The sequence below is a fragment of the Sander lucioperca genome, chromosome 2, assembly GCF_008315115.2.
Source record: "Sander lucioperca isolate FBNREF2018 chromosome 2, SLUC_FBN_1.2, whole genome shotgun sequence".
Classification (NCBI taxonomy): Eukaryota; Metazoa; Chordata; class Actinopteri; order Perciformes; family Percidae; genus Sander; species Sander lucioperca.
In genome coordinates this window covers 47,181,826-47,209,738 of record NC_050174.1, presented here as the reverse complement: position 1 = coordinate 47,209,738, position 27,913 = coordinate 47,181,826, and the positions used below count along the sequence as shown (strand labels likewise).

The following is a 27,913-nucleotide window of genomic DNA, read 5'->3' as shown; positions in this document are numbered from 1 at the left end:
TTTTGAAACTGCCGCTGAAAATGGGCGAATCTCAACAAAGCTGGATGCTGACGTCAGGATCCCAAAACCTACTCTTTGTCACGCCCCAATATTTGCATAGACTACACAATCAGCTTAGTCTTCTGAATCTAGCTAGGTCATGCAGATCTCCAGAGGTCCGCTATTTAATTATTAAATTCACTTCTGAGACTTTTTTATGCGAGAAATCAACTATGTTGATTTATTTTTGTCGGACTGTGTGTCGCAGTTCAGCAGGAGCTCAGCAGGCTATGTGACAGCGGCCGGTGCTGCCTCGCCGCCCGGCGTGTCCTACTTCATAGACTCGCTGTGAGCTAGCTGGATTTCCATCACGAAGGGAAGCCCGTGGCACTCCATACCCGCGCAAAGTCACCGGTTCTGGGTTACTGGACTACAAAATGCCGAGGCCCTGATGGAGCTCCAGGGCCTGCAGCTAGCCGCGATCTTTACCCATAGGATTGAAGGGACAGTAGCAGCTAATCCCTAATGTTCACAAAAATGCATTAAATTGAAATCGGACACCATAGTTAGCTTTATAAGACATTGGGGTATATGTTCTATAAGTGCCGTGACGAAATTCAAACTGTAAATAGACTTTAATTATGCCGAAAGTGAAGCTCACTAGCTAGCCGCGATCTGTACACATAGCTAGGATTGAAGGGACAGTAGCAGCTAACGAAATCCCTAATGTTCACAAAAATGCATTAAATTGAAATCAAACACCATAGTTAGCTTTATAAGACCTTGGGGTAGATGTTATATAAGTGGCGTGACGAAATGCAAACTAAATATACTCTAGTTATTTCCCGGCAGCTGGCAGCCAGCCAGCTTCACGGAGCTCCACGGAGCCCCGGTAGTCCAGTAGCCGAGAAACGGTGACTTTCACTGGGTGAGGTTGCCGTTTTCTCGTCAGACTGTGTGGAGCTCCTAAAGTCCGACACATCTTACCAAATTTGCAATTAGCCATCAATTTTCGTAAAACGGCCAATATTTGAGCTTTATATAGTTGATTTCTCGCATTAAAAAAGTCTCAGAAGTGAATTTAATAACGAAATAACCCGGCAAACAACGTATAACTTTGCAGTGTCTGAAATATGAGACCTGCTGTCTCGTCTCCAATGTGTTTCTATGGGGTTCGCTCAAACCAATCAGCGTGCAGCTCATCTAAATATTCATGAGCATACCATATTTGGAAGAAAAGCTCTTGTTCCAAATAGAGCCATATTCACAGGGTAGTTAAGGGCCTAATAAAATAGCATTCAGGCAATATTCAGCCCAACCAATGTTACATACCCTATTAGGAGACCTTAAGGAACAGTGTGAAATACCCTATATCAGAGGTGGCCAACCAGTTCAGCATAAAGAGCCACAAAAAAACCTGCACCATAGCAAAAAGCCACACAACACATGCACGTCCACACTACAACAGCAACAGTGACTTCCAGGTCTGATGACAGTCATAATATATAGCAGTTTTCATAATTCATAATCTGACAAGTCTTTGTTATCCACAATCCTTTTCAGGTCTTGCTAGAACTCGGTTGTGCCACTCGAAGCGACTCTTTCACTCGTTTGTCACTAGAGGGGCTTTCAAACAATCTGATTCAGCAGTGAAAGGGTTAATGAGGAAAGTGATCTGTGGCAGCTTTTTTTTCCTCGGGTTGCAGAATTTGTCCTCAAAACTCTGCTGCATTATTTTTTTTTGTACTTATCTGAAATGTTTCAAAAAGTTAAAAAAAAAATAAAAAAATAAATCCACCAATAACACAGCCCCCACCCACACAGTAAGAGCCTCAAAGGAGCAGGCAAAGAGCCGCATACGGCTCAAGAGCCACAGGTTTGCCACCCCTGCCCTATATAATCATTCTATCACCCCTTTAAAAGAATTTAAATGGCGAAAAGTAAGACCAGGGATTTATTTGCTTGGACCAACAATAAGGTGGAACTGTTACTGAAACTATGTACGGGGCAGCAGTCTTTCCAAATGTCTCCTTTTTGGGGGCTCAGAGTTAGGCCTGCACGATATTGGAAAAAACTTACATTGCGATATTTTTTTCCCCTGCGATATATATTGCGATATGAAAAAAAGACTAATTTTACAAGAGGACATAAATAGCCCTATTTAGAAATACTAAATCATTTTCAACTACTGGGGTGATTTTGTAGGAGAGTGCATCTACAAAGAAAATAAAAATGAAAAAGGAAATTTTCTTATGTGAACCAGTCTTTGTTGAACTTTAATGCTTTACAAAAACCAAAGCAAGTAAGCACTGTGACTACTCTTCTGAAGTGATTTTGGAGAGGGAAATTAGGAAGAAATACACTGGTTGACTGACATGACACCATTGTATTCATATACTATCAATCCAGGCTAAAGTGAATGATATTAATAATGCATGCATGTTGCTTCCTCTAAATTTCAGGTTGTGGTCGACTAGCGGGGCCTGCTTTGGTTGTTTGATAAATTGATTAAAATTGATCATGATTGTTGGTTTGCTGTGCATGCAGAGCCTGCATGTCACACTCTTGCAACAAACTGTGTATCCAAGAGCACTTAAATCAGTGTAAATTACGTTATATCAGAAACAGACTGCTGTTGTAGATTAGTGTTACGTTTCCAGCGTCGCAGCTCCGAACCATAACGTTAGTTGGGACAGACGCCTTGTTTCTTTAGGCTAACTATGTTAGCTTTAGCCTGGCTGGTAGCAGCTTTCTGCGGTGAAAAATGGCCGGGATATGTCGTGATTACGTTGCATTAATCAGGTGATTTAGTTTGTATTTGCAGTGAACATAAAACACTGACTACTGCAGCTTCACTACCCATGGAAAAGCATGTGCATCACTGTGTCAGCAGCAGCTGCTGCTTACGGTACTTTTCTACACACGGGAGAGCCTCACTTCCCATAACAACCCCCCCCCGTCGGACTAACGTTACATCACATGACCAGCTGTCTTAAAGGGGAAGGGTCGGCCGGTAACAATCATGGAAAAGGAGAACAGTGAAAGTTTACTTTTTTATCAAGCAGCAAAGAAGTTGTAGCGTCAACATCGCAACGTCTTGCGATGTGACTATCACGCATGCGCACATCGCGATGTAGACGATGAAACAAAATATCGTGCAACCCTACTCAGAGTAGTGCCGACATGAGGCATAAACATAAGATTTTTAAACCAAAACATAATGTAAATGTAGTCACAGACAGATGGTGCTAACATGGTTAAAAAGTCCACACAGAGACACAGGATGTGTCTCAGCTCCACACTACCTACTAATACAGTACATTATGTTCTATCTACATTATTTACACACTTTTTAAGATCTTCCTGGATCTGTTTCACCAACATTCACAATTCGTTTTCATGTCTCCAGCAGGGAGAAGCTCCTCTATTTCCTTTGCATGGCACTGTGGGACAACAGTGTCCATCAACAGCACACTCAGAAAAACAAGTGGATTTAATCTGAGGTCTTTGAGTACTTCATGATACTTTGTTTGGTCACTTTACCAGTGTGAACAAAATACAGACACAGAGAGGTATTTGTGTACTCACACAATCAGTTCAGTCTAACAGTCTCGTCCCCAGAGACCACACATGGCTGCTGGGCAACATCATGTCCTTCCTCCTCCCCCTCCTCCATTTCTCTAACTCTATCAGTTCACAGTAAACAACAACATCTCACCTCCTCCTCTCAGTTCCAAAACACATTTACTTCTTCATCGCTCTGTTCTTCTCTCCGTTACAAACTTCCCTTCCTCTCTTCCTCTCTCCCCTCGCTTTGAAACAACAGGAAATCTTTCTCCCAGCCAATGAGAGCTGCAGAGTGACAGGTCATCCTCTGTCCAATGGGAGTGAATTAAAACTGGGAAGACCCAGCCCCTCAGAGGGGGGGGATCCCAGAGGAGGGATCAGAGGCTCTTACAGAGGCAACAACCTGTTGTTTCTGTAGTTTATCTGAACATGGACATAGATTGACAACAGAACCTGAAGCCAGAGCAGCAGAGATTTTTTAGAACAAGGAATCTCTTTTCAGCCACATGAGCATGGAGGGGGAGGAGAAAGGAAGGAGAGGGTCAGAGAGGAGATTTTCAGTGGAGTGACTGCAGACAGGGGAATTAGCTCAAATGGTAGAGCGCTCGCTTAGCATGCGAGAGGTAGCGGGATCGATGCCCGCATTCTCCACAACCCTTTTAACCCTTTCCTCTCTCCACTTCAGAGATCAGTCTGTGTTCTGGCTGGAGAATTCAAACAATGAACTCATAGATTCATATCACAACATTTAAAATGTTAACCACAACAACAAACAAGAAGCATCCTATAAATAAATACAGGAATTAATGAATAAATAAATGCATAAATAAATAAAATAATAGATAAATGCTGAAACAAATTAATAAATCCTTTCCATTGATGGAAAGCTACATTAACTTGTACTTCACTTGAGTATTTTTCTTTTCTGCTAGACTTCTATAATATTGAAACTTTTACTTTTCTATATTTATCTGACAGCAGGAGTTACTTTCTACTCAGATTCACATTTTACATATAAAACCTATGATCATCTTATAAAATATGATGTATTTGTATTAGGGCTGTCAGCGTTAACGCGTTAATTGCGATGCGATTAAGGGCCGACGCGATGCGATTATTTTTTTTTAATCGCATTAATCGCATGTCGGCATTTTTAATTTATTTTACACTTCACTCGGCTTTGCGTCGTGCCTAACAGGTTACTATTTTGACCCTTTGCAGCACCATTACTTATCATCAAGCTGCCACTTCCTCGTAACACATCCTGCTGCTGCAGGCTGCAAGCATGATGGAGAAAGACAGCAGCAATGAAATCCTGAATGGCGCTTTTTATTTTCCAAAACTCCCGGACGGTTCGTAGACAAGTCGAAAGCCATATGCACATTGTGTAAAGCCAAATTAAAATATCACCGAAGCACGTCAAGCTTGAGCTACCACCTACGGAGCTACGCATAGTAGTACAGTTAACGTGATGCTAGACCACCGGCCCTCGGGGGGCGGGGGAGAGATGAATGTTCAGTACAGGTTAGTTTGACCAGCGGGCAGCAGCGGTGGCCGGAGCGGGCAGCAGCGGTGGACGGCGCGAGCAGCAGCAGCTGCGGCGGCCGGAGCAAGCAGCTGCAGCGGCCGTAGCGGGCGATCACGGGGGGACATCCTCAGCGGTGAAACGCGAACGGGGGCTGGAGTATAACCTAGCTAGCGTCACTGTGTCCACGTTCGGACACCACTCGCTGCTATTGGCCATATTCGGACACTTCCGACCCGACGCACTTTCCGGTCTTTTTGCGGTACTTTACGTTTCCGATCATCACCAAAAATGTTAGCAGAATTTATCTATACCCATCTAACAATCTACGTATGAATTTTCCTATATGTACGTGGACATTTAGATGTCTAATTAGTATATGAAAGTTACTCTGATGAGGAAAAGAAGTACGACCGCTCAGGCATCTTTTCCTCTAAAAATTTCAATTTTTACTGTACTGGAAATCCAGGAGCTTTTATTGCATAGTTCAGAGTTGTTGAAGCATTTCATTTTATTATGAAGGACGGAAGTACGATCCGGTAGTTTTGACAGCATTGATGGGACTTAATAACCCCGAAAAAACAAGCAACGGCCAGTGTTTATAGTGAGGAGATATAGGGGTGTCCGGTTATGGCCAAGGGTAGCGTACGGCTAATTCACCGGTGATAGCGTACTTTAGCCGGCTCTTGTAAAGTAAAAGCTAAAGTAAACAGTTAGAAAGGTAAGAAGTTACACTTTAGTTTTACACCATTAAATTAAATTAAAAACATTAATAGATCATTTTTATTTGTATTTGAACAGATATTTTGATAGAACGTTAGCCAGTAAATGTCCGAACGTGGACACAGTGATGCTAGGTGGAAAGCTAACGCTAGCCGGCCACCTGTTCCATCAATCCTGCTTGCAAGTGTCCGCTCATTAGACAAAACCTGGACTACATCCAACTTCAACAAAACTCCCAACGCGAGTTCAGAGTGCTGTGTTTTTGTTGTTGTGGAAACAACAGTGTACCGGACTATCCAGCCTGTTTCTCTGTCGCCGGGTAAGAGTGGAGATGGGCTGTGTTAACACGGACTTGTGCAGAAATGAGCTGCTCATTAATCGGTGATCACTGGACGTCAGTAAGTAATCAACATTATTTAGGAGTTACTAAACACTATATTGACTCTATTGATTTTTTTAGTTAGGTACTTGGAGGAATTGTGCAATAATGACAGATTCACACATTTTTCTTTTGTTTACAGTAAATAAATAATTACAAATCTTAAAATCAAGTTCATGAAGTAACTTTCTTTGCATTCATTTGATTCCCAATCAAGATACACTGGTAAAAATTGTTTTCGATTGTTAATATGTACTTAAAAACTGTTCTGAAATGCAAAATAATAGAATTTTAATCATGTGATAAATCGCAATTAACTACAGAAATTCAGCGATTAATCACGATTTTAAAAAAATGAATCGTTTGACAGCCCTAATTTGTATAGATTAAGGCTGGTATATAGTAGTATGTAGGCTTTACGCAGACCCTATGTGAGTGGCCTACGCCGTTGTAGGGATTTATACTTGTGCGCTGGTGTGTCTGGTCCTTCTATGGTATCTCTTTAAGAGAATAGCAGAGCCGGTATGCGTGTGTGCGTGGGGAGAGTGGGGTAAAGTGAGTTAGAGAGTGACGGGGATTATCTCCGGACAGTGTCCATCAACAGCACACTCAGACAAAACAAGTGGATTTAATCTGAGGTCTTTGAGTACTTCATGATACTTTGTTTGGTCACTTTACCAGTGTGAACAAAATACAGACACAGAGAGGTATTTGTGTACTCACACAATCAGTTCAGTCTAACAGTCTCGTCCCCAGAGACCACCAAACGGCTGCTGGGCAACATCATGTCCTTCCTCCTCCCCCTCCTCCATTTCTCTAACTCTATCAGTTCTAACAACATCACACCTCCTCCTCTCAGTTCCAAAACACATTTACTTCATCTCTCTGTTCTTCTCTCCGTTACAAACTTCCCTTCCTCTCTCCCCTCGCTTTGAATCAACACAGGAAATCTTTCTCTCAGCCAATGAGAGAGCACATCTGCAGAGTGACAGGTCATCCTCTGTCCAATGGGAGTGAATTAAAACTCGGAAAACCCAGTCCCTCACGGAGGGGGACCCACAGGAGGGGTCAGAGGCTCTTAAAGACGCGATGTTTCTGTAGTTTCTCTGAACATGGACAAAGATTCACAACAGAACCTGAAGCCAGAGCAGCAGAGGTTTTTTAGAACAAGGAATCTCTTTTCAGCCACATGAGCATGGAGGGGGAGGAGAAAGGAAGGAGAGCGTCAGAGAGGAGATTTTCAGTGGAGTGACTGCAGACAGGGGAATTAGCTCAAATGGTAGAGCGCTCGCTTAGCATGCGAGAGGTAGCGGGATCGATGCCCGCATTCTCCACAACTCTTTTAACCCTTTCCTCTCTCCACTTCTGAGATCAGTCTGTGTTCTGGCTGGAGAATTCAAACAATGAACTCATAGATTCAGATCACAACATTTAAAATGTTAACCACAACAACAAACAGGGGGACATCCTATAAATAAATACAGCAATAAAGTAATAAATAAATGCATAAATAAATAATAATAGATAAATGCTGAAACAAATGAATAAATAAATTAATAAATGCATGAATAAATGTATAAATGAACTCCAGTATGAAACTAAATGCATCCTTTCCAGTGACCGAAAGCTACATTAACTTGTACTTCAATTGAGTATTTTTCTTTTCTGCTAGACTTCTATAATATTGACATTGTTAATTTTCTATACTTATCTGACAGCAAAAGTTACTTTTTACTCAGATTCACATTTTGCATATAAAACCTATGATCATCTTAGAAAATATGTTGTATTTGTATAGATTAAGGCTGGTATATAGTAGTACGTAGGCTTTACGCTGAGCCTATGTGAGTGGCCTACGCCGTTGTAGGGATTTAGACATGTGCGCTGGTGTGCAGCAGCAGTGGCAGCAAGACACTGTCCTGTGACTCCATGACTGTCCCGGGACAGTAAGACACTGTCCTGTACACTGTCCTGTGACTCCATGACTGTCCCGGGACAGTCAGACACTATCCTGTGCACTGTCCTGTGTCTCCAAGACACTGTCCTGTGACTCCATGACTGTCCCGGGACAGTCAGACACTGTCCTGTGCACTGTCCTGTGTCTCCAAGACACTGTCCTGTGACTCCATGACTGCCCCGGGACAGTCAGACACTGTCCTGTGACTCCATGACTGTCCCCGGACAGTCAGACACTGTCCTGTACACTGTCCGGTGACTCCAAGACACTGTCCTGTGACTCCATGACTGTCCCGGGTTATTCAGACACTGTCCTGTACACTGTCCTGTGACTCCAAGACACTGTCCTGTGACTCCATGACTGTCCCGGGTCATTCAGACACTGTCCTGTACACTGTCTTGTGACTCCAAGACACTGTCCTGTGACTCCATGACTGTGTCCCAGGACAGTCACACACACTGACTGTGTCCCAGGACAGTCACACACACTCCATGACTGTCCCGGGTCATTCAGACACTGTCCTGTGCACTGTCCTGTGTCTCCAAGACACTGTCCTGTGACTCCATGACTGCCCCGGGACAGTCAGACACTGTCCTGTGACTCCATGACTGTCCCCGGACAGTCAGACACTGTCCTGTACACTGTCACGGTGACTCTACGACATTGTCCTATGACTCCATGACTTTCCCGGGACAGTCAGACACTGTCCTGTGCACTGTCCTGTGTCTCCAAGACACTGTCCTGTGACTCCATGACTGTCCCGGGACAATCAGACACTGTCCTGTGACTCCATGACTGTCCCGGGACATTCAGACACTGTCCTGTACACTGTCCTGTGACTCCAAGACACTGTCCTGTGACTCGATGACTGTGTCCCAGGACAGTAACACACTGTCTTTTACACTGTCCGGTGACTCTAAGACATTGTCCTGTGACTCCATGTCTGCCCCGAGACAGTCAGACACTGTCCTGTACACTGTCCGGTGACTCTAAGACACTGTCCAGTGACTCCATGACTGTCCCGAGACAGTCAGACACAGTCCTGTGACTCCATGACTGTCCCAGGACAGTCAAACACTGTTCTGTACACTGTCCTGTGACTCCAAGACACTGTCCTGTGACTCCATGACTGTCCAGGGACAGTCAGACACTGTCCTGTGACACCCAGACACTGAGCAAGTAGTTTATTGTCATGTACTCATAAAGGGAATTATAAGTAATGAAATTCCTTGTGCCAGCTCAACTTTAAAGAATAAATAATAATTTTTTAGATGATTATAATAGGCAAATTTGAAAATAATTAGGCATCTTACCAAGTCTGTTTAAGTCATAGGCTATAACATTCGTCTGTGGGCCTATCCATCCATGAGATATGTAGAATATAACAACAAAATAAAACAGACAACTGGAAAGTTTTGGAGAACACATTTTAATCCTTAGAAACATGAACATAATAAGAACAAAACACTTTGGGAAGTTAAACTGGAAAACTTTGCATGGTACATAAGCACATGTTCTCTCTCTCTCTCTCTCTCTCTCTCTCACACACACACACACACACACACACACACACACACACACGGGACAGTCATGGATTCACAGGACAGTGTCTGGGAGTCACAGGACAGTGTCTGACTGTCCCGGGACAGTCATGGAGTCACAGCACAGTGTCTTGGAGTCACAGGACAGTGTACAGGACAGTGTCTGACTGTCCCGGGACAGTCATGGAGTCACAGGACAGTGTCTTGGAGTCAAAGGACAGTGTACAGGACAGTGTCTGACTGTCCCGGGACAGTCATGGGAGTCACAGGACAGTGTCTTGGAGTCACAGGACAGTGTACAGGACAGTGTCTGACTGTCCCGGGACAGTCATGGAGTCACAGGACAGTGTCTTGGAGTCAAAGGACAGTGTACAGGACAGTGTCTGACTGTCCCGGGACAGTCATGGGAGTCACAGGACAGCATCTTGGAGTCACAGGACAGTGTACAGGACAGTGTCTGACTGTCCCGGGACAGTCATGGAGTCATAGGACAATGTCTTGAAGTCACAGAACAGTGTACAGGACAGTGTCTGACTGTCCCGGGACAGTCATGGAGTCACAGGACAGTGTCTTGGAGTCGAAGGACAGTGTACAGGACAGTGTATGACTGTCCCGGGACAGTCTTGGAGTCACAGGACAGTGTACAGGACGGTGTCTGAATGTCCCGGGACAGTCATGGGAGTCACAGAACAGTGTCTTAGAGTCACAGGGCAGTGTACAGGACAGTGTCTGACTGTCCCAGGACAGTTATGGAGTCACAGGACAGTGTTTTGAGTCACAGGACAGAGTACAGGACAATGTTTGACTGTCCCAGGACAGTCATGGAGTCACAGGACAGTGTCTGACTGTCCCGGGACAGTCATGGAGTCACAGGACAGTGTCTTGAAGTCACAGGACAGTGTACAGGACAGTGTCTGACTGTCCCAGGACAGTCATGGAGTCACAGGAGAGTGTCTTGGAGTCACAGGACAGTGTACAGGACGGTGTCTGAATGTCCCGGGACAGTCATGGAGTCACAGGACAGTGTCTTGGAGTCGAAGGACAGTGTACAGGACAGTGTCTGACTGTCCCGGGACAGTCATGGAGTCACAGGACAGTGTCTTGGAGTCACAGGACAGTGTACAGGACAGTGTCTAAATGTCCCGGGACAGTCATGGGAGTCACAGGACAGCATCTTGGAGTAACAGGACAGTGTACAGGACAGTGTCTGACTGTCCCGGGACAGTCATGGAGTCACAGGAGAGTGTCTTGGAGTCACAGGACAGTGTACAGGACGGTGTCTGAATGTCCCGGGACAGTCATGGGAGTAACAGGGCAGTGTACAGGACAGTGTCTGAATGTCGCGGGACAGTCATGGGAGTCACAGGACAGTATCTTGGAGTGACAGGGCAGTGTACAGGACAGTGTCTGACTGTCCCGGGACAGTCATGGAGTCACAGGACAGTGTTTTGAGTCACAGGACAGAGTACAGGACAACGTTTGACTGTCCCAGGACAGTCATGGAGTCACAGGACAGTGTCTGACTGTCCCGGGACAGTCATGGAGTCACGGGACAGTGTCTTGGAGTCGAAGGACAGTGTACAGGACAGTGGATGACTGTCCCGGGACAGTCATGGGAGTCACAGGACAGCGTCTTGGAGTCACAGGACAGTGTACAGGACAGTGTCTGACTGTCCTGGGACAGTCATGGAGTCACAGGACAGTGTCGTGGAGTCGAGGGAAAGTGTACAGGACAGTGTATGACTGTCCCGGGACAGTCATGGAGTCACGGGACAGTGTCTTGGAGTCGAAGGACAGTGTACAGGACAGTGTATGACTGTCCCGGGACAGTCTTGGAGTCACAGGACAGTGTACAGGACAGTGTCTGACTGTCCAAGAGAGTCATAGGAGTCACAGGACAGCGTCTTGGAGTCACAGGACAGTGTACAGGACAGTGTCTGACTGTCCCGGGACAGTCATGGAGTCACAGGACAGTGTCTTGGAGTCGAGGGAAAGTGTACAGGACAGTGTATGACTGTCCCGGGACAGTCATGGAGTCACGGAACAGTGTCTTGGAGTCGAAGGACAGTGTACAGGACAGTGTATGACTGTCCCGGGACAGTCATGGAGTCACAGGACAGTGTCTTGGAGTCACAGGACAGTGTACAGGACAGTGTCTGACTGTCCCGGGACAGTCATGGGAGTCACAGGACAGCGTCTTGGAGTCACAGGACAGTGTACAGGACAGTGTCTGACTGTCCCGGGACAGTCATGGAGTCACAGGATAGTGTCTTGGAGTCGAAGGACAGTGTACAGGACAGTGTCTGACTGTCTCAGGACAGTCATGGAGTCACGGGAGAGTGACTTGGAGTCCAAGGACAGTGTACAGGACAGTGTCTGACTGTCCCGGGACAGTCATGGAGTCACGGGACAGTGTCTTGGAGTCGAAGGACAGTGTACAGGACAGTGTATGACTGTCCCGGGACAGTCTTGGAGTCACAGGACAGTGTACAGGACAGTGTCTGACTGTCCCGAGAGAGTCATAGGAGTCACAGGACAGCGTCTTGGAGTCACAGGACAGTGTACAGGACAGTGTCTGACTGTCCCGGGACAGTCATGGAGTCACAGGACAGTGTCTTGGAGTCACAGGACAGTGTACAGGACAGTGTCTGACTGTCCCGGGACAGTCATGGGAGTCACAGGACAGCGTCTTGGAGTCACAGGACAGTGTACAGGACAGTGTCTGACTGTCCCGGGACAGTCATGGAGTCACAGGATAGTGTCTTGGAGTCGAAGGACAGTGTACAGGACAGTGTCTGACTGTCTCAGGACAGTCATGGAGTCACGGGAGAGTGACTTGGAGTCACAGGACAGTGTACAGGACAGTGTCTGACTGTCCCGGGACAGTCATGGAGTCACAGGACAGTGTCTTGGAGTCACAGGACAGTGTACAGCACAGTGTCTGACTGTCCCGGGACAGTCATGGAGTCACGGGACAGTGTCTTGGAGTCGAAGGACAGTGTACAGGACAGTGTATGACTGTCCCGGGACAGTCTTGGAGTCACAGGACAGTGTACAGAACAGTGTCTGACTGTCCCGAGAGGGTCATAGGAGTCACAGGACAGCGTCTTGGAGTCACAGGACAGTGTACAGGACAGTGTCTGACTGTCCCGGGACAGTCATGGGAGTCACAGGACAGCGTCTTGGCGTCACAGGACAGTGTACAGGACAGTGTCTGACTGTCCTGGGACAGTCATGGAGTCACAGGACAGTGTCTTGGAGTCGAAGGACAGTGTACAGGACAGTGTCTGACTGTCCCGGGACAGTCATGGAGTCACAGGACAGTGTCTTGGAGTCACAGGACAGTGTACAGCACAGTGTCTGACTGTCCCGGGACAGTCATGGAGTCACAGGACAGTGTCTTGGAGTCGAGGGAAAGTGTACAGGACAGTGTATGACTGTCCCGGGACAGTCATGGAGTCACGGGACAGTGTCTTGGAGTCGAAGGACAGTGTACAGGACAGTGTATGACTGTCCCGGGACAGTCTTGGAGTCACAGGACAGTGTACAGGACAGTGTCTGACTGTCTCGAGAGAGTCATAGGAGTCACAGGACAGCGTCTTGGAGTCACAGGACAGTGTACAGGACAGTGTCTGACTGTCCCAGGACAGTCATGGAGTCACAGGACAGTGTCTTGGAGTCACAGGACAGTGTACAGGACAGTGTCTGACTGTCCCGAGAGAGTCATAGGAGTCACAGGACAGTGTCTTGGAGTCGAAGGACAGTGTACAGGACAGTGTCTGACTGTCCCGGGACAGTCATGGAGTCACAGGATAGTGTCTTGGAGTCACAGGACAGTGTACAGGACAGTGTCTGACTGTCTCAGGACAGTCATGGAGTCACGGGAGAGTGACTTGGAGTCCCAGGACAGTGTACAGGACAGTGTCTGACTGTCCCGGGACAGTCATGGAGTCACAGGACAGTGTCTTGGAGTCACAGGACAGTGGACAGGACAGTGTCTGACTGTCCCGGGACAGTCATGGAGTCACAGGACAGTGTCTTGGAGTCACAGGACAGTGTAGAGGACAGTGTCTGACTGTCCCGGGACAGTCATGGGAGTCACAGGACAGTGTACAGGACACTACTAACAGGACAGGACAGTTTTTGCTGCCACTGCTTCTCCTGGAGGGACTGCGTTGTTCTGGCGTATCTCTTTAAGAGAATAGCAGAGCCGTTATGTGTGTGTGAGTGGGGAGAGTGGGGTAAAGCGAGTGAGAGAGTGACGGTGATTAGCTCCGGAACGAGTGCCAACTTCGGCGGTGGAGATGGAAACACATTGTCTCCCCTGTGCTTTCTGACCATGGTCGGAAAGCTGTAGAAGGAAAAGTTAACCCTCTCCTTGATTTCATTTTGTTCACGGAGAAGTAGAACCCGGACATGAGTAGGAGGAAATGTGACGCTGCCTAGCCACGGCCAAGCGGACCAATCACAGCGACATTGTACATTTAGGCTACGGTGTAGGGTATGGCGGTGTAGGGTCCATATCTACATGAACATACGCACATACCTGCGGCATAGATTCAACGCAGAACCATAAATCAGGCTTTACACTGCGGTTTCCCACTTTAGCTTACTCTGAATGATTGTGCAGTATTGATCACAAGAAAACAGCCTGAGACAGTGGAGAGAAGAAAGGGTTAAAAGTGTTGTGGACAACATGGGCATCAATCCCACTACCTCTCGCATGCTAAGTGAGCGCTCTACCATTTGAGCTGACTCCCCTTAATCAACAGCAAACACTCTTCCAATAAACTCCCTCCTGCTGTGTTAAAATGTGGCTCTTCTTCAGATTTTGATGTATCATGATTGTGAAAAAGACTGACCAGATTCCTCTTGTTTCGTACATGAGGTCAAATCTTAGACAATCTCTCTCTAAATTCTAAGCGGCTAAAAATATCCTGAGCTGATAATGAAACGCAAAAACATCAAACACGGTGATTGGCTGGTTCTCTATGCATCATCACAGTGGCTTTTCTCATTTTATCTTCCTTAAAGCAGCCATATTATGCTCATTTTCAGGTTCATAATTGTATTTTAAGGTTGTACCAGAATAGGTTTACATGGTTTAATTTTCAAAAAACATATATATATATACACCATATTTTTGTTGTACTGCACCGCTCTCTCTCACTGCTGCAGATCCTCTTTTCAGCTGGTCTCTGTTTTAGCTACAGAGTGAGACCTCTTTTCTTCTTCTTCTTCTTCTGTACTATCTTTGATTGCACTCGCACATGCGCAGTAGCTCAGATGTAGATCATGTCAGCTAGCTAGCTCCATAGACAGTAAAAGAAAGGCTGTTTCTACAACTTTGGTCGGTTACAAGGCAGGATTAGCGGGGAGACTTCTAAATGTTTGACTGTCCCAGGACAGTCATGGAGTCACAGGACAGTGTCTTGGAGTCGAAGGACAGTGTACAGGACAGTGTATGACTGTCCTGGGACAGTCATGGAGTCACAGGACAGTGTCTTGGAGTCACAGGACAGTGTACAGGACAGTGTCTGACTGTCCCGGGACAGTCATGGGAGTCACAGGACAGCGTCTTGGAGTCACAGGACAGTGTACAGGACAGTGTCTGACTGTCCCGGGACAGTCATGGAGTCACAGGATAGTGTCTTGGAGTCGAAGGACAGTGTACAGGACAGTGTCTGACTGTCTCAGGACAGTCATGGAGTCACGGGAGAGTGACTTGGAGTCCCAGGACAGTGTACAGGACAGTGTCTGACTGTCCTGGGACAGTCATGGAGTCACAGGACAGTGTCTTGGAGTCGAAGGACAGTGTACAGGACAGTGTCTGACTGTCCCGGGACAGTCATGGAGTCACAGGACAGTGTCTTGGAGTCGAGGGAAAGTGTACAGGACAGTGTATGACTGTCCCGGGACAGTCATGGAGTCACGGGACAGTGTCTTGGAGTCGAAGGACAGTGTACAGGACAGTGTATGACTGTCCCGGGACAGTCTTGGAGTCACAGGACAGTGTACAGGACAGTGTCTGACTGTCCCGAGAGAGTCATAGGAGTCACAGGACAGTGTCTGACTGTCCCGGGACAGTCATGGAGTCACAGGACAGTGTCTTGGAGTCACAGGACAGTGTACAGGACACTACTAACAGGACAGGACAGTTTTTGCTGCCACTGCTTCTCCTGGAGGGACTGCGTTGTTCTGGCGTATCTCTTTAAGAGAATAGCAGAGCCGTTATGTGTGTGTGAGTGGGGAGAGTGGGGTAAAGCGAGTGAGAGAGTGACGGTGATTAGCTCCAGAACGAGTGCCAACTTCGGCGGTGGAGATGGAAACACATTGTCTCCCCTGTGCTTTCTGACCATGGTCGGAAAGCTGTAGAAGGAAAAGTTAACCCTCTCCTTGATTTCATTTTGTTCACGGAGAAGTAGAACCCGGACATGAGTAGGAGGAAATGTGACGCTGCCTAGCCACGGCCAAGCGGACCAATCACAGCGACATTGTACATTTAGGCTACGGTGTAGGGTATGGCGGTGTAGGGTCCATATCTACATGAACATACGCACATACCTGCGGCATAGATTCAACGCAGAACCATAAATCAGGCTTTACACTGCGGTTTCCCACTTTAGCTTACTCTGAATGATTGTGCAGTATTGATCACAAGAAAACAGCCTGAGACAGTGGAGAGAAGAAAGGGTTAAAAGTGTTGTGGACAACATGGGCATCAATCCCACTACCTCTCGCATGCTAAGTGAGCGCTCTACCATTTGAGCTGACTCCCCTTAATCAACAGCAAACACTCTTCCAATAAACTCCCTCCTGCTGTGTTAAAATGTGGCTCTTCTTCAGATTTTGATGTATCATGATTGTGAAAAAGACTGACCAGATTCCTCTTGTTTCGTACATGAGGTCAAATCTTAGACAATCTCTCTCTAAATTCTAAGCGGCTAAAAATATCCTGAGCTGATAATGAAACGCAAAAACATCAAACACGGTGATTGGCTGGTTCTCTCTGCATCATCACAGTGGTTTTTCTCATTTTATCTTCCTTAAAGCAGCCATATTATGCTCATTTTCAGGTTCATAATTGTATTTTAAAGTTGTACCAGAATAGGTTTACATGGTTTAATTTTCAAAAAACATATATATATATATATACACCATATTTTTGTTGTACTGCACCGCTCTCTCTCACTGCTGCAGATCCTCTTTTCAGCTGGTCTCTGTTTTAGCTACAGAGTGAGACCTCTTTTCTTCTTCTTCTTCTGTACTATCTTTGATTGCACTCGCACATGCGCAGTAGCTCAGATGTAGATCATGTCAGCTAGCTAGCTCCATAGACAGTAAAAGAAAGGCTGTTTCTACAACTTTGGTCAGTTACAAGGCAGGATTAGCTGGGAGACTTCTAAATGAGGGCGCACATGTAAGTAGTTCTTTTGTAGATTATGGTGAACTTGTCTGTGTTGTAGCAGTGCTTTGCTATTGAGAACGAGGTAGCATGCTAGCGTTAGCATTAGCGTTAGCATGCTAATGCTACGAGCTAATGGTTGAGGTTAGCCAGCTCGTTTCGGCTTGTGACGTCACAAGCCGTGCCGATTTTGAACAGCTTACCCAGAGACTGTAGGCAGGACACATTCAGAAACTGTATCTCACTCTAAACAGCATGGATGGATTTTTTTCAAAGTTTGTATGTGTGTGGAAGCACCAGAGGCACAAAAGAACACCCCAAATCCCAGAAAAAGTGTTTTTTTCATAATATGGGCACTTTAAACAAAGTTTAGGAGATAAAACATTTGCAGTGGAAACACCAGCAGGAGGAGTTTGTATAAACTTCTTCAATGCATCCTGCAGCACAGAGAACAAATGGTTTTCAGCAGATAGACTGATGGACACACTGTAATAACACTCACATGTTGAGGGTCTGTGGTGTCCAGTGTCAGTAGTTGTGTCTCCAGCTCTTCTGTCTCTCTCTCTGTCTTCCTGCTCTCGTCTGTCTGTCTGTCCATCTGTCTTTTTGTCTCGTCAGCTTCGTCTCTCAGCTGTTCCAGGACGGACAGTTTACTGAAGAGACAACACAGCACCTCCTGCTGAATTGATAAAAACGTCAATTCAGACACGGCAGAAAATGGCATCGAAACTAGGTTTTTCAGGGGAAATATAATTAAAAGGTTCCCTGTGAAGTTTTAATGTAAACAAAAAAGTTCAGTTTAGATTTAGTTTCACTCCACAGAGAACCTTTATTCTTTTGTATATCATAACGTTACGGTGAATATTGTCTTTAAAACATGGCAGTCAAAAATAACACAGCAGCACAGAGCTCTTTGATGAAAAGATGTACTTTAATATAACAATTATTACTAATCTCGCATTGCCAGACCTGTTTCCACAGCGTTGTGTCAGCGATGGAGTACATACACCACCTCTATTCTGGGATAGGGGGAAAAAACGCTTTGGCTTGTTTGTATTTCTTTAAGCCAATCCCAACCGTCCTGGGCGGCGCTTAGCCCCGATAGTAGGGAAAGCGAGAAGGGAGGGACATCGTATGGCAGGCATTAAGCCTGACTACAATTATCCATCAGGTAAAGGAAACTAAAAACTAAGACTACCTGTCGTGATTTGGTTTCCTCGGGCACTCTGTGTTCGGCTACAGTCTGCAGCTCTGTCAGATGGGTCAACTGCAGGTCAACTTCAGCTTCGCACACACACACACACACACACACACACACACACACACACACACACACACACACACACACACACACACACACAATAAAACAACATTTAGAATATTGATAAAGACACTGAGTTTACAGTCTGAAAAGCGGTGACACCAGTTCTGGGAGGGGAGCTCAGATTACTCCCAGATGTTGTGTACGAATTTCAGACTGGAAACAGCTGACGAGGTGGCCGAGTGGTTAAGGCGATGGACTGCTAATCCATTGTGCTCTGCACGCGTGGGTTCGAATCCCATCCTCGTCGAGTTGCTATATTCTTTCATAACTACTTGTCAAAAAAAAAGAGGACTTTCTAAAATATAACAAATCTCTTTGAAACAATGGAATATGTTTCACACATTATATTTTCTATCCATTATCGTCTGTGTCTGTGTGCTACGGAGTCCGCCTGCTTTACTTCACTTTTGTGTTTGTTGAAGATAAAAAAGTTAAAACCATGCTTATGTAATGAAAACAATGTACTTGTAGTTTTATGTAGCCTGTAGCCAGATTGAATCAACTGACTAGCCCATCTCAAGTTTCCAAAGAATGATTAAGACATGACTGACATTTAGCATACTGGAGAAAGACTCATTGTCCCCACAGGAAAGATAACTGTTGCTTCTGCCTTTTGGGGAGCCACTCCCTGCTGGGCCAGACTGATTAGAACAAAGGAAATGCATATCTCTGTAAACTTGAATAGAATTGGCACTACCATGATAAATGACCTTTGTCTTGACCTGGAGTAACCTGACAATTCAGAGGTAGGATCTTATCGTGAGAAAACATCTGACCAATAGGGAGAGATGTCATTTGAGGAACCACCCTCAACTTCTTTAGGATAAATTTGGGATACTGAGAAAGATTCAGGACTGCAGACTGTGACCCCACTTGGAAGCAGGCTTGCAGTCCGCTGTCAGCTGCAGTGTAACATTTGCTTTTTGTCTTATCATTTTCATCATGTTGTTCATTAAACCTTTTGCTTAACTTTCAATTGGACCAAGCCTTCTCCTTCGTCCTCAGGAATCAAACGATCACGTCTTCTTTTAAATGATATTTAACATGTTCCCTTACAAGAGTTGTGTTAAGTTACTGCTGGTAAAACCACGTATGTACTTGCCTCTGACCACAAACACAGAGGAAAATTACTCTCTTGGAGAATGCGGGCATCGATCCCGCTACCTCTCGCATGCTAAGCGAGCGCTCTACCATTTGAGCTAATTCCCCTCTGAACTGCAAAGCTGCTCACCACTGACTGTATTTTAAGACTCAACAGCGTGTCTCCTCCCCTCCCAGAGCACCAACCAAACTCACCTGAAGTATGGCTGTTTTTCTCTCACCACAGAAGACCAAAGGAGTCTTTAAAGCAGAAATCATTCTGTCCTTACCTTTACTCTGCTCTGTTTTGCAGTCCTCCAGAAAGGGGTGTGACGTCCCCATGTCAATGTGAAGGTCTGAACCCTCCTGTGTCTGCAGGGAGGGGGATGAGGAGGAGTTTCGGGGACCGGAGGTGATGGTGTTCCTGATGTGTCGAGCCTTGCCGATGTATGGACTCTCAGCCACAGAGTCCACAGTTTCTACTTCCTGATGACACAGGCGAGGGAAACACTCCGACAAATGTTTGACCTTTGTATTTGTATTTTTGGTTGTTTGATAATCAAATCTCAGTATGAAGTATAACCCCATTCAGACTGGATATCCTGATTAAAAAAAAAAATCTAAATAAATTATAGATTTATAAGTTGTACATTGATATAATAAAAATAAAGACCAGCCAATATATTGTTATCTGATCTGTATCAACTCAGAAATCCAGTATTGGACCAGACATACAGTCTGAAATATGTGCGTTATTGTTACCTGTACGCTGCAGGGGGGCAGAGGGTTAAGTTTGGCATCTATCTTGTAGAAAGTCAACTCCTGCTCCAGCTCATACAGTCTGTGTAAGGCTCTGGTCAGCTCGGCTGTCGTCTTTTCCAACTGAAGACACACAGAAAAGTTTTATTGTGAAAGAAGCTACAGAAAGGCTTGGGTTTGTTTTAACAGCAGAAACTTTTTTTTAAAACACAGCAAACCGAAACTGATTCAAAATCAGTCAAATGAGAGAGTAAAAAGTGCAGTTTCTTTATGTTGGTTTCTGTATGTCTGTTTCTAGGTCATATTCAATGTCTAAGAACATTCACTTTAATAGTGAGCATGTTTTTAGAATTGATCATTTACAGGAGAGATAACATGCTCAACACTGCAGGTCAAAACACACTAAATATGGCTGACAATCTCACACACACACACACACACACACACACACACACACTGCTCAGTGTGAAGCTACCTGGGGTCACACAGCAGGAGTCTGAAGGAGCTAGGGATGATGGTAGATTGAATGTTAATGTGATGTCACCTGATAGACCACGCCCAGCAGAGAGAGAGGAGGGCGGGGCTAGATGTACAAGACAGGTGAAGAAGAAGAAGCAGAAACAGGACAAGTACAGTTATTATCTCCACCAGGTGTAAGCCTAGAGGGGATCATGCTTTCGGTCTTCGGTCTGTGTGTGTGTGTGTGTGTGTGTGATCTTGCATACTTCTGGACCCATAAGCCTAATACTTTTGGGGCACATTTAACGCTGTATGCTCAAGGACCTCTCATGGTTGCAGTGATTCACAATTAAAAAAAAAAACAACTATATTATTGACTGCTGACTCCCCACTCTTTTTAACCTTCCGGTAGACACAAGCCACCAACGTGAATTCATGTATCGGTGTAAAACCACATCTCCCTTTGTATTTCATAAATTTAAAAAAGCCTAATGATTCTCCCCGTCAGACTGCATCAACAGCGCCACCTGGAGTGTCCCTCCCACAGTGAACAGTTGTTTTTTACTCTACCTTCAGCAGAGAGGAAACGACTGAAGGAGAAGAAGAAGAAAACAGGACAGCTCTGTAGAACAGCTGCAGGAAATGACAGAGAAGAAGAAGAGAGACAGGCAGGAGAACTTTAGAGGTCAGAGGTCAAACACCTTTTCTCTCAGGAGTTCAGTCTGTCCCACTGCTGGAAATATATACAGTAGATATGTGTGTGTGCGTGTGTGTGTGTGTGTGTGTTAGGGCTGTCAACAAATTTGAATATATAGTTGAATAGTAAAAAGAAACAGACATTAGAATATGAAAATGTATATTCAAATAAAGGAGAGAGAAAAAACGGCAATACCGCCTCTGCCATCTGCCTCGCACGATGGTTCATGGGCCTGGGCTGCTGCTGCCTAAATGTTCAGCTTCATGTCTGATTAAAGGTCCCACGGCATGAAAATTTCACTTTATGAGGTTTTTTAACATTAATATGAGTTCCCCCAGCCTGCCTATGGTCCCCCAGTGGCTAGAAATGGTGATAGGTGTAAACCGAGCCCTGGGTATCCTGCTCTGCCTTTGAGAAAATGAAAGCTCAGATTGGCCGATCTGGAATCTTCTCCTTATGATGTCATAAGGAGCAAGGTTACTGCCCCTTTCTCTGCTTTGCCCGCCCAGAGAATTTGGCCCACCCATGAGAAAGAGAGAGACATCATGGCTTGCAAACAAGCAAAGTGGCAGTTGGTCAAGGCCACACCCCCACTCTCCACCTTGCCCCCCCCCCCTTCTCCTCAATAGCATTTAAAGCTACAGACACAGAAATGGCACATCCTAAGTAAAGCTCATTGTGGGACTGGCTCTAGTGGCTGTAATTCTGCACCAAGGCTGAATTTCGGGAAAGAGACTTTAGATACAGTATTAGGGGACCACTAAGGTCTATATAAAATCATCCAAAAAGCACCATGTCATGGGACCTTTAAGCCCAGCTGGTCGGAACGAGGTAAGAGAATTCACAGCGAGATATCTTTAACTGCAGAGACAACGAGAAATCTGAAAAGTCGGTAAGAGCCGACGCCAAACTCCTTGGAACTAATTAATGGAACGGCAAGAGACTCGGTTGTTTATCCGTGACTGCTGAGTAATCCGCGTCACGTCTACTTCCTGCACACTCTAGAGAGAGAGTGAGAAAGGACTAATGTTACGTATGTATATCTTTTAAAATACATCCTTATGTTCATATAAATATACCTACACAAGTAGTTATGTCTCCGTGGTGTTGGTCTGCCGTCTTATGGACATAATGCGCAAAACAGATATTTGAATATATTCAAACTAGTGCTGTCAAACGATTAAAATATTTAATCGTGATTAATTGCATTAATGTCATAGTTAACTTGCAATTAATCGCACATTTGTATCTATTCTAAATGTCCCTAGATTTCTTTTTGGCCCATTATTTTTCTCATTTTAATGCTCTTATCAACATGGAAAAGTGGACCGGCTTTCTTTGTGCAAATGCTTTTTTTATTGAAAACAACATTGGCATACTGTAGTGTTCAATTTCACACTAACATTCTCACTTGGAGCAAATAATCTCTCACACAATGTAATGGCTTTGACGAGGGGGCGGAGAATTCACATCAGCTGTGTGCTTGGTATCAAGTGGTATTTCAGACTGGACGTGCTGCGATGATAGCTCAGTTCACAACGACAAAACACACAGATCACTCTGGTCTTGTCAATGGAACCATTTGGCAACTTTTTCCAAGTAAACTTTCCATTCAGAATGTTATTGGCATCCATTTCGGCGTCTCCCGCTCGCCATCCACTCAAAACGTAACGTTAGCCTACTAGCCTACTCTTTGGCCGGCTCGCAAGCCCAAACAAGTGTGTGCGGCGTGCCTGTTGTTTTGTTTCTGGTCTAGCTAGATCCGGCGTGGTGTTGTAGTTTTTCTAACGTTACTAGTTGTTGCAACAGCATGTGAAAAAAACTACAAAGTTTGCTATGCCAAAAAGAAAAAATTTACGCCGTTAAAATGGGTTAGTGTTAACACCGTTAATAACGTTTAACTGACAGCACTACTTTGAACCTCTGTGTTTTTTTAGAACGAATATTCAAACATCATTTTTGGCCAGTTTTGACAGCCCTAGTGTGTGTGTGTGTGTGTGTGTGTGTGTGTGTGTGTGTGTGTGTGTGTGTGTCCTACCAGCTGACTCTTGGTGTGTAGCTCCTGCTCCCGCAGTGTTTGTGTGTGTCGTTGTGTTTCTGTGTGAGCAGTCAGTGTTTGGTTTGTCTCCTCCTGCTGGTGGAGTCGAGTCACTACAGCCAGCTGCTCCCTCTGCAGCCTGCTCAGCTCTGATTGGCTGCTGTCCACCTCCCGCTGCAGACGCTCCAGCTCCTCTGATCACAAACAACAACAATCAGTCATCAAACAACAAACAGCATCAGATATTTTAGGTTTTTTTGCGTGTTCGTATGATAGTAAATGACGTACCGGCGCTGAAGCGTTGGTGGGCGTCTCTTCTCTCATCCTGGGTGATTGGCAGGTCGTCCAGCCTGTCCAGAGTCCTGACGTGGTAGAGCAGAAAGAAGCGGGAGTGTGGCAGCGAGGAGGCGGGGTTTCCTGATACCGACAGCTCTGATAGGCTGCTCAGAGATCGCAGTCTGGATACTTCGTACAGCTGATAAGACAAGATACAGATAACTGAAACCATTTTTTCTGATAATCAATAAAAAGTTTAAGTCATTTATCAAACGATATTATCAACTAGTCTCAAATTGTCTGTTTCTCTATTTTATATCTCAGTAAATTTTACAATATTTGGGGTGGTTTTGGACAGAAAAAGACATTTGAAAATGTCAGACTTAGACAAATATGTTTCACTGTTGTCTGAAAGAAAATAGTCAAGAGATGAACTACAGGGTTTCTCGCAGTTGTTTTTTAGGGAGAGGTGCCTTGTATTGCCTAAAGTATGCCGCTAACGTCAGAATAAATTATTACATATTTATGAAATATAATATTAGTCTTATTAAACTTTAGGGAAAATGAGCAATAAGGCTACATACCACAAATAAGGCCACATATTTAATGATTGGGGTGTTTAAATTTGTCATCAGGTAACTACAGTGATACCCAAACGGACGGGGTTTCCAGATCTGTCTTATTCATCATATTATAAAGTAAAACAGAACTTTATTCATCCTGAAGGAAATTCTTGTGCAGAAGTTGCAGTACAGAAAGTAGGGAAGAGTGCAAATAAACATATATAGTTAATAGTTATCGGTGAGATGATACGTTCACTTTACAATAAATAAATAGAGCAGCATGTAACAGAAAAAACAAGATGGAAAAGTCAAGACTATTAGCTCCATCAGTCATCTGCTGTGATCAGACAGGTAAATTGCAGTCTACTCAGTTTGAAAATGAACTACCATTTATTTAGCTCTGAACACAATCTTTCATACACACACACACACACACACACACAGTTGACCTGTACTCACAGATGTGATGAGGTTGTGTTGCAGGTGGAGTGTGTGTAGTGAGTGCAGTTTCTTCGGCAGCCACGCGGGAATGTGCTCGATCCTGTTGTGGGACAAGTTCAGATGCTGCAGACTGGACATGAGCTCCAGTCCTTCAATCCGCCTACACACACACACACACACACACACACACACACACACACACACACACTACTTTACTGTATAGTAGTGTGTTACACTGTGTCGTTGCATAGTTTGTGCAGAAATGTGCACAAAGGAATGTGTTTATTTTGTGTTACAGAGGGACAACAGGGCGGTTTGCTTTATCTAGCTAACCATATTGAGTAGGAGACGACGATCAATAATAGCAGCATTAATGCTGTAATAAATAACAATAGTTTGCAGTAGGGCCCAACATGTCATGCTTTAATTCACCTGGCACCGTGACAGAAAATGTGAGCACTAGGCAGATCATTATCTGCTCTCGAGACAGCCCCATAGCATAAGGTTTTGCCTGACTGGGAATAGAACCCAGGCTGCAGCGGTGAGAGCGCCAAATGCTAGCCACTAGACCACCAGGAAATGTGACATGTTGGCCATAAAACAAATAGTCTATATCGAAAACGATTAATTTACGTGATTGCTCCGGAGCCGCCGGATGTCCCTCATTTTCGGCTGGATGTCCGTTTCCTTCCGCTTTCTTTGTGTTGCCATTCTAAACTCCGGTGGATTTCTGAGGACTATGGTTAACTGCTCCTCAGATCTCTGCAGGGTAAATCCAGACAGCTAGCTAGACTATCTGTCAAATCTGAGATGGCTTTTGACTAAAACAATTTATGAACGTACACATGTTCCACTAAAACAAGTTCCTTCTCGAGGCTATTTTGCAGCGGCACCGTTATTGCATTCGGCGCTTAACGCCGCCCAAGATGATTGTGATTGGTTTTAAAAAAAAAAAAGCCACAGCACGTTTTTCTCCTATACTGGAATATTGTGTGGACTAGCCAGACCTTCCTCCACAGCACTGTGGAGGAAGGTCTGGTAATGTGAGACTATAAAACAAATAACACAAAACGTTACCATATATTACTGTAATGGGCAAAAAGCAGTATTATGAGAAGCTAAGATGACCAGTGATAAAATAACACAATCATGAACATAATTGTAAGCAAATTAATTGAAAGGATGTTTGTGAATTCTAGTTACTGTGAAACTGTTCTCAATACTGAATGTGTGTGTGTGTGTGTGTGTGTGTGTGTGTGTGTGTGTGTGTGTGTGTGTGTGTGTGTGTGTGTGTGTGTGTGTGCGTGAGTGAGTCTCACTGGATGTTGTTGTGGGCCAGCTGCAGCTCTCTCAGTTGTATCAGAGCATTTAGTCTCTCCATGCTTTGGATCAAGTTGTGGTTCAAGTTTAAAACCTGCAGACGCTGGCAGCCATGTAGGTTCTCTATGAACTGAAACACACAAACTGATAAAACCTCAACTCCACCAGAAGTAATAACAGCAGTGGTGGAAGAAGTATTCAGAAAATGCATTTTCCAGCTGATCCAAGAGGCTTTTTTAAAGCATTTAATTAGTATGTATCTATCTCAACACATAAAGGAACACTTTATCACAAACACATCTGGAGATACATGCTTTTCACTGTACTGGAAGGGGAGGAAAAACTGCCATCTGAAAAGTAACTAAAGCTGTCAGACAAATGTAGTGCAGTACAAAGTACAATATTTACTTCTAAGATGTAGTGGAGCAGAAGTAGAAAGTAGCAGAAAAGGGAAATATCAAGTAAAGGACCTTGAATTTGTACTTAAGTACAGTATCTGAGTTGAGTTACATTCCACCACGAGTAGTGGCAGTAGCAGCACTAGCAATGTCAACAGTAATACCAGTGGTATCGACTGTAATACTTGCAGTGTCAGTTTGTTCTGACCTTGATGCGTTTGTCTCCAGTTGATGACAGATTTAGGGAATGAACCATAGCCAGAGACTGACAGCCAGTCCGCTTTAACAACAATGCCTCTGTAATATATCTGATACCTAAGAGGAGAGGAAGATGAGTTACTAAAAACTGTGCCATTATATGCTATTAAAGCTTTGAGTCCAGGTTTTCTCCTCTACCTCCTCTGTTCCCCTGGGAGTCTGCTCCTCCTCCTGTCTCCCTCTGCTCCTCCATCTCTGGATCAGACAGCTGGACAGGCTGAGCAGAGGTTAGTAAATACAGTATGGTGATGCTGTATTTAAAGAGAGGATGGTGAGACTGGTAGGAAGACAGTCAAACAACCCTACCTTAACCATAACCTAATCCCAATTGTAAGGAAGTGTTGGGTATTATTTAAATACATAAGACATAGTAAAATAAATACTCATTAATAAATACAGACAAAAAATGTATCTTAAAAAGTTTCTTTCCTTTTTTCATTCTTTCCTTTTATGGCCCCAAATTGTTTGTAGTTTTAGTAACGTTAGCTTAACTAGTTAACTATACGAAAAAATGGCAACAAGTAATTTAAATACTTATTTATAGTATTTAAATATAAAGAAAACTGTAGTTACTAACTAACTAAGGTAGCTAACCAGCAAACTAACGTTGGTTTAATTACATTTTAAGTCAGTTCACTACTCCCCAACACTATACTAGCTAGTTTTTAAGGAGCTAACGTTAACCGGCTAGAGTCAACTAGCTAAAACACATAACCAGTAAACCATCGTACTGGGCAGTCTGGGATGTTACACAGACTGACTGAACTAGCTAGTTAGCTAGTTTTGTTAAGTTATCAATTAGCTTTAGCCTGGTTAGCCTGAGTGTTTGGTCACCATAGAAACCCAAAGTGCTTTAACTAACTAGCTAGCGGTAACAGTTATCTAACAGCTCCTTTAAGATAACGTGCAGACCCGGTCAGACTGGGCGTCTAACGTGATGAATCCGGTGACTGACACAAACAGACGGTTATTGGTAACTCTACCTTTGCTAGCGTTAGCCAGGTTGGGTTAGTTAATCCTCGGTCTCCATGGGAACCCGCTGATACAAACGGGTTGAAATAACATTAGTTTATGTCGACGACTTGGAGGAAAACATTTGCTTGATTTAAAAACACGATGTGAGTGTGTTTCATAACAGAAACAGAAAAAAAAAAGTTTTAATTAAATCCTTAGAGCCGTTAACTGTGTGAGCTCGAGCTGCAGGTGGATGCCGCATTCAGGGTC

General features: G+C 44.6%; 1 protein-coding gene, 1 long non-coding RNA gene and 4 other non-coding genes across 6 annotated transcripts in view; 4 read left to right on the top strand and 2 right to left on the bottom strand.

The window, feature by feature from the left end:
• Positions 1-27,913, bottom strand: part of cntrl (centriolin) — a 115,381-nt gene extending 87,468 nt beyond the window's left edge. Inside the window, exons 1-11 of the mRNA XM_035998904.1 lie at positions 27,673-27,913; positions 26,828-26,906; positions 26,640-26,746; positions 26,033-26,163; positions 24,732-24,873; positions 23,722-23,908; positions 23,434-23,627; positions 20,243-20,362; positions 19,771-19,966; positions 18,275-18,360; positions 17,579-17,755 (exon numbers count right to left, since the gene is read on the bottom strand). Coding sequence (XP_035854797.1) covers positions 17,579-17,755; positions 18,275-18,360; positions 19,771-19,966; positions 20,243-20,362; positions 23,434-23,627; positions 23,722-23,908; positions 24,732-24,873; positions 26,033-26,163; positions 26,640-26,746; positions 26,828-26,882 — 1,395 coding nt within the window. The 5' untranslated portion in view covers positions 26,883-26,906; positions 27,673-27,913. The remainder of the gene's footprint in view (positions 1-17,578; positions 17,756-18,274; positions 18,361-19,770; positions 19,967-20,242; positions 20,363-23,433; positions 23,628-23,721; positions 23,909-24,731; positions 24,874-26,032; positions 26,164-26,639; positions 26,747-26,827; positions 26,907-27,672) is intronic.
• Positions 4,125-4,197, top strand: trnaa-agc. Its single transcript has one exon. It is a non-coding gene; the product is annotated as a tRNA-Ala (tRNA).
• Positions 7,435-7,507, top strand: trnaa-agc. Its single transcript has one exon. It is a non-coding gene; the product is annotated as a tRNA-Ala (tRNA).
• trnas-gcu lies at positions 18,566-18,647 on the top strand. Its single transcript has one exon. It is a non-coding gene; the product is annotated as a tRNA-Ser (tRNA).
• Positions 19,537-19,609, bottom strand: trnaa-agc. Its single transcript has one exon. It is a non-coding gene; the product is annotated as a tRNA-Ala (tRNA).
• On the top strand, positions 22,249-23,647 carry LOC116051654. Its single transcript, XR_004105399.1, has 2 exons — positions 22,249-22,428; positions 23,437-23,647. It is a non-coding gene; the product is annotated as an uncharacterized LOC116051654 (long non-coding RNA).